The 12,033-nt window shown below is 45.3% G+C and overlaps 1 protein-coding gene across 7 annotated transcripts in view; it reads right to left on the reverse strand.

The window, feature by feature from the left end:
• The window catches only part of prdm11 (PR domain containing 11), a 183,148-nt gene that overhangs the window by 123,151 nt on the left and 47,964 nt on the right, over positions 1-12,033 (reverse strand). For 6 of the 7 annotated variants that reach the window (XM_060838724.1, XM_060838722.1, XM_060838726.1 and 3 more), the window contains one exon: positions 280-392. In XM_060838724.1, coding sequence (XP_060694707.1) covers positions 280-392 — 113 coding nt within the window. Of the gene's footprint in view, positions 1-279; positions 393-12,033 lie in introns of those variants that run through there. The other variant, XM_060838725.1, reaches the window with a different exon arrangement.

The following is a 12,033-nucleotide window of genomic DNA, read 5'->3' on the forward strand; positions in this document are numbered from 1 at the left end:
TTGTGTTTTTCTTCTTTACCTGGGATTAGTTGTGCAATCAAATTGACTTCTGCCAATAATACAGTAACTGCAGCATGAATTTCAGCTCCTCAAAACTAGTAACCGTGTATTAGTAGACTCTCTCAATTGAACCTTTAAAAATAGTTTTTAAAAAGTTTGAATTTTACACAAGTATACTTTAATCAATTTATACCTATTGTAAACTTATTTTTCTTTTAATGGGATATGATTGAACTGAGCTTTCTCTATAAAACAAAATATCATAAGAAAGCCACTCACACCAGTAGTCATTTTGTTCATGGGATTCATTCATCATCACCTCTTCACCTTTCACCTTCCCTAATTCCAGTTCCGCTTCCTTGGGATATACCTGGGTATAGTCTGGCACAATGCTATAGAATGGCAAAGAAAGGAAACAAGAGTTTGAATGAAATTTAAACAAAGTGAATTCAATCTGACATCAAGACCAAAAGGTATGTGGGTGCAGATTTCGGTTTGTGCATTATAATTGCCCAGATAGCAAGATTTCAACCGATATGACAAAAAATCTAGATGAGCAATCTATTGCTACAAAATGAGTTTTTTCAGGTTTTGAACCCTATGCATATGCCTGCAGATAGAATGGAAAATAGGACGAATAAGCCAGAAGAGCTTTCGAATCTGCTCCATCCTTCTGTACAATCAAGGTTAATCATTCAATTCAGTACCCTGTTCCTGCTTTCTCCCCGTATACTTTGATCCCTTTAGCCTGAAGAACTATATCCAACTCCTTTTTGTAAACATTTAACGCTTTGGTTTCAACCACTTTCTGTGGTAGAGAATTCCATAGTTCATCACTGTCTCTGGAGAAATTTCTCCTCTCATCCTTAGACTGTAACCCCTGACTATGGGTTTCTGGTCATCAGAAAATCCTTCCTGTGTTTATCCTGTCTAACCCTGTTAGAATTTTGTAAGTTTCTGTGAGATTCCCCCCTTCAATCTTCTAAGCTCATGAATACAGATCGAACCAATCTAGTCTTTCTTCATACTTCAGTCGTGTCATCAGGAATCAGTCTGGTAAACCTTTGGTACATTTCTTCCATAGCCAGAATGTCCTTTCCTAGATAAAGAGACCAACACTGCCATATTCAAATCTTCTTGCTACGAAGGCCAACATGTTATTTGCCTCCTTCACTGTCTGCTGCACCTGCATGCACTCTTTTAGCAACCAGTGCACAAGGACACCCAGGTCTCTTTATACCTTCCCCCTTTCCCAATCTTATCACCATTCAGAAAATGGTCTGCCTTCTTGTTTTTGCAACTAAAGTGGTTAATCTCACATTTGCCCCTTTACATTTCATCACCCCACCTAGTTAAACACCCTGCTCCTGCCTTCCCAATGTTAGAGCAGAGTAGAGTAACGTTATTTGTCATTTCTACCATATACAGATGGTACAATAAAAATGAGACAGTGTTCCTCCAGGACCAAAGGCCATATGAACACACAGACTATACAAGAGTACAGTCATACACAGGACTGCATGAAGTGTGTAGAGAAGTGCAAAACACGCAAGAAAGCACAATAATTCCCGACAAGACAAGACAATAGGCACAGTGGTGGACAAATTACAGTGTAAAATGAATGATCATTAATAAACCATTGTTTTAGCAGCAATTCAAAACGCCACCTTAAAATTGTAAATGCAATAGAGTGTGGTCATACAGTGTTAAGGAGCCTGATGGCTTGGGGGAAGACAGTATTGCACAGTCAGGCCACGAGAGACCGAATCCTTCGGTATCTTCTGCCAGATGGCAGGAGGGAGAAGAAGAATTTGAATGGAGGACATGTGGGGTTGTCCACAATGTTGTTAGGCTTGTGAATGCAGCGTGTGGAGTAAATGTCTGTAATGGAGGGAAGAGAAATCCGGATGATCTTCTCAGCTGTCCTCACTAGGGTCTTACAATCAGAGACGTTGCAATTCCCAAATCAGACAGTGATGCAGCTGCTCAGGGTACTCTCAATGAACTCGGTGTAGAATGTGGTGAGGATGGGGGAAATGGAGAATGGGGCTGGAAGATGGGCTTTCCTCAACCTACTCAGAAAGTGGTGATGCTGTTGGGCCTTCTTGGCTACGGAACTAATGTTGAGGGACCAAGTAAAGGTATCTGCCAGGTGGATGACAAGAAAGTTTGTACTCTTCACGATCTCCAAGGGTGAGCCGTCAATGTCCAGCAGAGAGTGATTGTTCCATGCCCCCCTAAAGTCAACAACCATCTCTTTAATTTTGTCCACGTTCAGAGACAGGTGGTTGGTTCTGCACCAGTCCTTTCTTTAGCTGCTGCACCTCCACTCTGTATGCTGACTCATTGTTCCTGCTAATGAGACCCACTAACATTGTGTCATCAGCGAACTTAATAATATGATTTGAGCTGTGCATCACTGCGCTGTCGTGTGACAGCAGGGTGAACAGCAGTGGACTAAGCACACAGCCCTGGGGGGGCCCCATGCTCAGTGTGATGGAGTTAAGAGATGCTGTTCTCAATCCAGACTGAGGTCTCCTAGTCAATAAGTCCAGGATCCAGTTACGGAGGGAAGTATTCAAGCCCAGCCAACTCAGCTTTCCATTCAGGTGCTGAGGAATATAGTGTTAAATGCAGAACTTAAGTCTAATGAACAGTAATCTAACATAGGTGCCCCTCTTGTCAAAGTGGGTGAGGGTCAGGTGGAAATGGTATCATATGTTGAACAGTTGAGATGATACATGAACTGCAGGGTGTCCAGTGAGGGTGACAGCAGGGTCTTCATATGCCTCATCACAACTCTCTCAAAACACTTCATGATGATGGGTGTTAACACGATAGGACGGTAGTCATTGAGGCAGAACACCGAAGACTTCTTCGGCATGGGGACGATGGTAGCAGCCTTGAAGCACATTGGAACTACGGCACAACTCAGGGAGATGTCAAAAATGTCTGTGAGAACATCCACCAGCATCCTGCCAGGCATGCTATCTGGTCCAGCAGCCTTATGTGGGTTGACTTTGCATAGAGATTTCCTCATGTCAGTCATGGTAAAACACAACACCTGGTCATTGGGAGGTTGGGTGGGTTGGGGGGGGGGGGGGGGGGGGGGGGGGGGGGTTCCCTCACTGCCACATCATTTTGTGCCTCAAACCGTGCATAGTAGTTGTTCAACTCATCCAGGAAGGAGACATCACCAACGTAAGCAGGAGATGCTTTTTGTGGTTGGTGATGGCATGATGCTCCACATAGGTCACGAGGAAAGGGTTGTGTGAGGGAGCCGTGGTTTAATAAGAAATTGGAATCCCTTGTTAAAGGGAAGAGGGCGGCCTATGTAAAGATGAGGCGTGAAGGTTCAATTGGGGCGATTGAGAGTTATAAGGTAGCCAGGAAGGATCTAAAGAGAGAGCTAAGAGCAGCAAGGAGGGGACTTGAAAGTCCTTGGTTGGTAGGATTAGGGAAAACCCAAAGGCTTTCTATAGGTATGTCAAGAATAAAAGAATGACTAGGGTAGGAATAGGTCCAGTCAAGCATAGTAGTGGGAAGTTGCGTGTGGAGGCTGAAGAAATTGGGGAGACACTGAATGAATACTTTTCGTCAGTATTCACTCAGGAACAGGACATTGTTGCTGATGTGAATATTGAGTCACAATTAATTAGAATGGATGGCTTTGAGATATGTAGGGAAGAGGTGTTGGAAATTCTGGAAAAGGTGAATATAGATCAGTCCCCTGGGCCTGATGGCATTTATCCTAGGATTCTCTGGGAAGCAAGGGAGGAGATTGCGGAGCCATTGGCCTTGATTTTTATGTCCTCGTTGTCTACAGGAATAGTGCCAGAAGACTGGAGGATAGCAAATGTGGTTCCCCTGTTCAAGAAGGGGAGTAGGGATAACCCTAGTAACTATAGGCCGGTGAGTCTTACCTCTGTTGTGGGCAAAGTCTTAGAGAGAATTGTAAGGGATAGGATTTATGAACATCTGGATAGGAATAATGTGATCAAGGATAGTCAGCATGGTTTTGTGAAGGGCAGGTCGTGCCTCACAAACCTTATTGAACTCTTTGAGAAGGTGACTAAGGAGATGGACGAGGGTAAAGCAGTAGATGTGGTGTATATGGATTTTAGTAAGGCGTTTGATAAGGTTCCCCATGGTAGGCTACTGCAAAAAATACGGAGGTATGGCATTGAGGGCGAGTTGGAGGTTTGGATTAGGAATTGGCTGGCTGGAAGAAGACAGAGGGTAGTAGTTGATGGTAAAGGTTCATCTTGGAGTGCAGTTACCAGCGGTGTTCCGCAAGGATCTGTTTTGGGACCATTGCTGTTTGTCATTTTTATAAATGACCTGGAGGAGGGGCTAGAAGGTTGGGTGAGCAAGTTTGCGGATGATACAAAAGTCGGTGGAGTTGTTGACAGTGAGGAAGGATGTGGCAGGTTACAGCGGGATATAGATAAGCTGCAGAGCTGGGCAGAAAGGTGGCAAATGGAGTTCAATGTCGCTAAGTGTGAAGTGATTCACTTTGGTAAGAGTAACAAGAAGATGGAGTACTGGGCTAATGGTCGGATACTTGGTAGTGTGGATGAGCAGAGGGATCTTGGTGTCCATGTACAGAGATCTCTGAAAGTTGCCACCCAGGTAAATAGTGTAGTGAAGAAGGCATATGGCGTACTGGCTTTTATTGGTAGAGGAATTGAGTTCCGGAGTCCTGAGGTCATGTTGCAGTTGAATAAGACTCTGGTGCGACTGCATCTGGAGTATTGTGTGTAGTTTTGGTCGCCATACTATAGGAAGGATGTGGAGGCACTGGAATGGGTGCAAAGGGGGTTTACTAGGATGTTGCCTGGTAGGGTAGGAAGATCGTATGAGGAAAGGCTGAGACACTTGGGGCTGTTTTCATTGGAGAAAAGAAGGTTTAGGGGTGACTTGATAGAGGTGTACAAGATGATTAGGGGTTTAGATAGGGTTGACCATGAGAACCTTTTTCCACGTATGGAGTCAGATATTACGAGGGGGCATAGCTTTAAATAAAGGGGTGGTAGGTATAGGACTGATATTAGGGGTAGATTCTTTACTCAGCGAGTCATGAGTTCATGGAATGCCCTGCCAGTAACAGTAGTGGACTCTCCCTCTTTATGGACATTTAAACGGGCATTGGATAGGCATATGGAGGATAGTGGGCTAGTGTAGGTTAGGTGGGCTTGGATCGGCGCAACATCGAGGGCCGAAGGGCCTGTACTGCGCTGTATTTTCTATGCTCTATATCACCGCTGTCCTAAAAATAGCTGTGTATTCTCTGTGCGTGTGCACGCTTTGCCTCTCTGATGGCCCGGCACAGACTGGCCCTTGATGTTGTTAGGGCAGGATTCAAAAGTTCCCAGCAGTGCACACACCTTTGCGGTCATCCACAGTTTCTGGTTGGGGTGAGAAGTGATGGTCTTAGACACAGAGACGTCAACAATGCATTTGATAATGTAGTAAATCACCGACACCATGCAGTCCAAGTTGATGGAGTCACCATCGGTTGCCACCTCCTTAAACACACGCCTGTGTGTTCAAAGCATTCTTGAAGAGCAGAAATGGCTCCTGCCGGCCAGGTTTTCACCTGCTTCAGAACTGGTTTGATACATCTAATGAGCAGTCTGTATGCCGGAATTAGGATCACAGAGATGTGGTCCGAGAAGCCGTGGTGAGGCTAGGGCTCTGTTGCGTATGAATTGAGGATGCTTGTCTCAACCAGATCCAGCGTGTTCCCCCCTCTTGTAACAAAGTCTACATGCTGATGGAATTTAGGGAGCACAGACTGGAGATTCACATGGTTAAAATCTCTAACAACAATAAACAGTCCATCAGGGAGTGTGTTCTGCAGTCCACTAATAACCCCATACAGTTCACAAAGTGCCTCCATAGCATTAGCACTGGGAGGAATATACACAGACTATAAGGACAGTAATGAATTCCCGTGGCAAATAAAATGGTCTGCATCTAACAATCACAAACTCCATCAGTGATGAGCAGTAACTGAAGACTAGCACAGAGTCTTTGCAACGTTTTGTGTTGATGTAGACACACAGACCCACACCGCGAATCTTACCACACAGAGCTGCATTTTTGTCAGCGCAAACAAGGCAAGCCCATCTAACTGGATAGCTGTGTTTGGAACTCTGTCACCAAGCCACATTTCAATAAAAACAAAGACACAGCAATCCCTAAACTCATGTTGAGAAACCTGCCACAGTCGGAGGCAGTCCAACGTAATGTCCAGGGAGCAGAATGGATGGGAGAACTGTCCAACTGGGTTTTGTTTTTAGCCTAGCACAAACTACTGCCCACTTTCTACACATCCGCCTCCTCACACACCGCTTCCGATGGATCAACATCCAGCCACTGACATCAGGCGAGGCCAAGGACTGGAGGCCTGGTCTCCACAGCAAGTCAAGATCGTATAACTCCTTCAACAGCTCTCCATTCAGATTCATTTTCAGCTGGTTCCTGGACTGTAGCAGTGTTTGCAGGCTGTAACAGTATCTGCAAACACTGGGTTTCCTGTTCCTGTTCCTCCTGTTCCTTAGAAAACTGAAATTAAAAAGCCCTAGGTTGGGAGAGGTGGCTGTGAGCTGCTGCCCCGTCATATTGAGGATATTCTGGAATTATGAACAATTCTGATGTTTCCGGAATTATTAAAGAAGTATAGTTAAAAACAAACAAAAACATAAACAATTTTTTAACCCTTCTATGGTTTGCCTCCTGGGTAATTCACAGTAATTACTATAATATTCATTTAATTTCTGGATGATTGGCACCCTCTTGGACTTGCCATATCTCACCAAGCTGTTCTTGAGAATTCTCAGCAGGAATCAGGTACTCCCCAATGATGGGAAGGAGAAAGGGCTCATTCGGTTCTTCTATAGTAATTTGCAGATATTATCACTCCAATGATACACAACTGAAATAAGCCATGAACCTGTCCTCTCATGCAAGAAATATTCATACATGGTAACAGTCACTCAGCAAAAGACCCAAGAACATTTATCTCCTGCGGAACAAAGAAAAATGCACACGTGTCCATTGCTTAATTGTCTTGTGACCATTCACTGCAACCTCACGCTGCTCGATTTGAATAATTTTAAATATTCAGCTAGCAGTAATCACAATGGCACATCAGTAGGTCCAAAACGCTAGATAAAGCCAAACTAATGTAGATTATGGCTGCATAGGTTGTGCATGAAATGAACCTGACTTGGGAAACATTGAAGAATGGCCCAAAGAACAAAGTGGATTTCAAAGTTTTTAAACTCCTGCATTGGAGACTTTAGTGAAGGGATGTAGAAATGTAAAGTAGGGTCAAGACACACGCACAGAAAGACATTGTTGGAAGAGTTGAACACCAAGTTGTCACAGGGATTGCACAGTGTTATAGCAAATCACTAATTCAAAGTACAACAAAATAATTACCGAGCAGCTGATTCAGCAAGAGTGGCAGTAACTGTGTGGACCTGCTGCCATCTCTGATGAAGACAGAATTCACCTAAGATAGCCCTGCCCTTGCTGATGTTTACCTGCCATCCAGTCTAGAGTACAGCTGCTAGTGGCAGTGCAGTCTGCAGTGGGTCCTCTGGCTCAAAGCCGCTCAAGGTCATTTCACCATGGAAAGCTGGATTCTCCTCCACTGAAAGTTAGCAGCCTTCTAATAGCTATGCTACACCCACTAGAGTAACACTGCATAGATGCAATAGGAATGCCAAACCAAAAGAGGGATTACTTTTTTCTTTCAATCGTGAGACATAGGCTTTACTGCTGAATCAACATTTACTGCCTGTACCTAGTTGACTTTGAGAAGGAAAGTGGTGATGAATTGTCATCTTGAACTGGCAGATGGAGTTTAATTTAGATAAGCGTGAGGTGTTGCATTTTAATAAGGCAAATCAGGAAAGGACTTGGGAGTATTGCCGAACAAACAGACTTGGAGTGCAAGTGCATAGCTCCTTGAAAATGGAGTCGCAAGTAGGCAGGGTGATGAAGAACGCATTTGACACACTGGAAAAAGCACAGCAGGCAGAATTCAAGGAGCAAGACAGTCAATGTTTTGGGCATAACCCTTCTTCAGGACTGGGGACGGGAAAGGCAGCTGAGAGATTAATTGGGGGGTGGGGGGAAGAGCAAAAGGAAAGTTTGGTGGGATGGTAATAGGTGGGCAAAGGTAGGAGGTGATGCTGATAAATTGTGGGAAGTGTGAAGTGGATAGGTGGGAAAGAGGATGGGCAGGTAGGTCAGGTCAAGAGGGTGGATCTGAGTTGGAGTGGCTGAGATGGGGTAGAGAGAGAGAGAGAGAAAAAGAGAGAGAGAGAGAGCAAGAGCGATTTGGAAACTGGTGAATTCAATGCTGTGTGATTGTAGGCACCCAAGGTGGAAAATGAGATATTCCTCCTCCTCCTGAGATAGTTTGCGAGTGGCCTTGCGTAGGCAGTGGAGAAGGCCCAGAATGGATATGTCCTCAGGGAAATGGGAGGGAGAGTTGAAGTGGATGGCCATAGGAGGGTGGGGTTGGTTGGTGCGTATGGACCAGAGCTGTTCGACATAGAAGCGACCACATCAAGGTCTCAATGAAATAAGTGAGGTTGGAGGATATACAAGTAAATCTCTGTTGGATTTGGAATAATCCTTTGGGGCCTTGGACTGAGGTGACAGGGGAGGTGTGGGTGCAGATTTGCACCTCTTATGGTGGCTGGAGAAGGTGCCAGGTCTGGAGAGGGGGTTGGTGGTGAGTATGGACTTAACAAGGGAGTCACGGAGGTAATAGTCCGTATTGAATGCAGATAGGGGTGGGGAGGGAAATATATTTTTGGTAGTGGGATAGTTGTAGGTGGTAAAAATGGTGGAGAGTGATGCGCTGGATTTGGAGATTGTGGGGTGGTATGTGTGGACCAGGGGAATTCTATCATTGTTGGGGTTGGGTTAGGGGGAAGAGGTGTGGGAAATGGATGAGATGCAATTGAGGGCACCATTGATTACAAGGGAGGGAAAATTATGTTCCTTGAAGTAGGCGGACATTCCTTGGAGTGGAATTGTTCATCTTAAGAGCAGATACAGTGGAGGCAGAGGAATTGAGAGTAGGGGAGGGAGGAAGTGTATTCCAGTTAGCCATGGGAGTCAGTGTGAATTGAATTTATTGTCACATGTACCGGGGCACAGTGAAAAGCTCTGTCTTGCGAGCAATATAGGCAGATCACATAGTTAAGTAGCATAGATAAGTAAATAATGGGTAAACAGTGGCAAAAACAAAAACACAGGTACAGGCAAATGTTAAGAGTTTGAGAGTCCATTCAATATTCTAACAACAGTAGGGTAGAAACTGTTGCAAAACCGCCTGGTGTGCGCGGTCAGGCTTCTGTATCTTCTCCCCGATGGTAGAGGTTGTAGAAAAGCATTGCCAGGGTGGGACGGATCTTTGAGAATGCTGGCGGCCCTGGTAGATGGAATCTACAGATGGGAGGTTGGCCTTTGTGATTGTCTGGGCCGAGTTCACCACTCTCTGTAACTGTCTCAGATCTTGAATGGTACTGTTACATACCAGGTAGTGATACATCCAGACAGAATGCTCTCGATGGCGTACCTATAAAAGTTAGCAAGAGGGTTCGCCAAATTTCCTCAGCTGCCTGAAGAGGAGATATTGTTGAGCCTTTGTAACCAGTGCGTCCACTTCAAGAGTCCAAGAAAAAGTGTATTGTGGATGACCACTCCCAGGAGCTTGACACTCTCCATTCGTTCCACCTCTGTGCTGTTAACGTGTAGGGGGGCATGAGTAACATCCTAGCGAAAGTCAATAATGAGTTCCTTGGTTTTGCCGGCATTGAGAGCTAAGTTGTGCTCAGTGTACCATTCTTCCAGGTCTTCCACCTCCCGTCTATAGTCTGTTTCATCTCCATCTGAGATTCGACCGACTATCAGTGGACTTGTAAATGGCATTAGTCTGGTATTTGGCGATGCAGTGATGGGTATACAGTGAGTAAATTAGCAGGCTGAGTACACACCCCGGGAGGCTCCAGTGTTGCGTGTTAGTGACGATGAAATATTGTCCCCAATCTTCACGGATTGTAGCCTGTGAGTCAGGAAACAGAGGATCCAGTTGCAGAGAGTGGGGCTTAGTCCAAGATCACAAAGTTTAGTAATCAGTCTTGAGGGGATAATAGTGTTGAAGGCTGAACTGTAGTCAATGAGTCGGATTCTTATATAGCTGTTCTTGGTGTCAAGATGTTCTAGGGTGGGGTGAACGGCAAGTGATGTGGCATCTGACATGGGTTTGTTGGTCCGATGGGCAAACTGGAGTGGGTCAACAGTAGTAGGGAGGCTGGAGTTGATTAATGCCAGCCTTTCAAAGCACTTCACGACCACCGAAGTTAGGGCCACTGGGCGGTAGTCATTGAGACACGTTGCATGAGCCCTCTTAGGCACAGGGGCATGTTGGCCCTCTTGAACTGGCAGGGACAGTGGCCTGCTGCTGGGAGAGGTTGAAAATCTTCGAGAAGACCGCTGCCAATTGATATGCACATGCTCCGAGTGCACAGCCTGGTACTCCGTCTGGTTCCATCGCTTTCCTTGGATTCACACGAAGGAAAATTGATTCTGACCTCTGATGCAGTGACTGTTGGCATAGGTTCATCAGGACTTGTCGGAATAGGTTTTACCTCTCCACCGAAGTAAATGCCAGTGTTGAGTCGGTTGCTAGAGATGGAGACAGAGAGTGAAGGTGAGGGAGGTGTCAGAGATGGACCAGGTGAATTTGAGGTCGGGGTGGATGGTGCTTATGTGGTGAATGAACTGCTTAAAGCTCCTCGTGGGAGCATAAGACAGCATCGATACAGTCATCGATGTAGTAGAGGAAGAAGTGGTGGATGGTGCAAGTGTAGCTGTGGAAAAGGGACTGTTCCACGTATCCTACAAAGAGGCAGGCATAGCTGGGACCAATGTGGGTACCCATAACCACCCCTCTGGTTTGTAGGAAGTGGAAGAATGGAAAGGAGAAGTTAAGGGTAAGAACCAGTTCTGCCAATCAAATGAGTGTCAGTGGAGGGTGACTGGTTGGGTCAATGGAAGCGGAAGAAACAGAGGACTTTTAGGCCTTGCTCATGGGGAGTGCATGTGTAGAGGGACTGGATGCCCACAGTGAAGATGAGGTTTTGGGGACTGGGAAATCAGAAGTTATGCAAGAGATGGAGGGCATGTGTGGTGTCTCAAACAGGGAGTTCCTGGATCAAGTGGGACAGGATGGAGTACAAGATAAGTAGAGATGAGTTCAGAAGGACAGGAGCAAGTGAAGACAATTGGTTTACCAGGCAGTCGGGTTTCTGGATTTTTGGCAAGAGACAGAAGTGGTTGGTGCAGGGTTGCAGAACTAAGAGGTTGAAGGCTGAGGGTGGTCCTGGATGGTGTCAAACTCTGAGTGTTTTTGGAGCTACCCACATCCAGGTAAGTGGCAAGTATTCAAATCACACTCCTGATTTGTGGACAGGTACCAAGGAGTCACCACAAAATTCCTCGCCTCTGATTTGTTATTTTCATCACAGAATTTATTTGGTTGTGCAACGTCATTTTCTGTTCAATGGTAACCTCCCAGGATGTTGATACTGGGGGATTCAGCAATGATGCCAAAGAATGTCAAGCAAAGTTGGTTAGATTCTCTCTTGTTGCAGATGATCATTGTCTGGCACTTACATGGTGCAAACATTTCTTGCAACTTGCTTGGATATTTTATCTAGGCTTTGCTGAGTATGCACACAAGCTAGCTCAGTATCTAAGGTGTTGCAAATGATGCTGAATATTGTGCGATTATCAGAAAACATCCCTACTTCTGATCCAATGATAGAGGGATGAAGAAAAACAAAGTAGCTGATGATGGATGAAATTAGGAAACTACATTGAGAAACCCTGCAGTGATGTCCTGGGGATGAGATGATTGTCCTTCAACAACTATAGCAAGCTTCCTTTAGTATCAAGTACGAATCCTACACTTCCTCCTTGGTCTAGTTTTGCTCAGGATCT

The sequence above is a fragment of the Hemiscyllium ocellatum genome, chromosome 18 (genome assembly GCF_020745735.1).
Source record: "Hemiscyllium ocellatum isolate sHemOce1 chromosome 18, sHemOce1.pat.X.cur, whole genome shotgun sequence".
NCBI classification, from domain to species: domain Eukaryota; kingdom Metazoa; phylum Chordata; class Chondrichthyes; order Orectolobiformes; family Hemiscylliidae; genus Hemiscyllium; species Hemiscyllium ocellatum.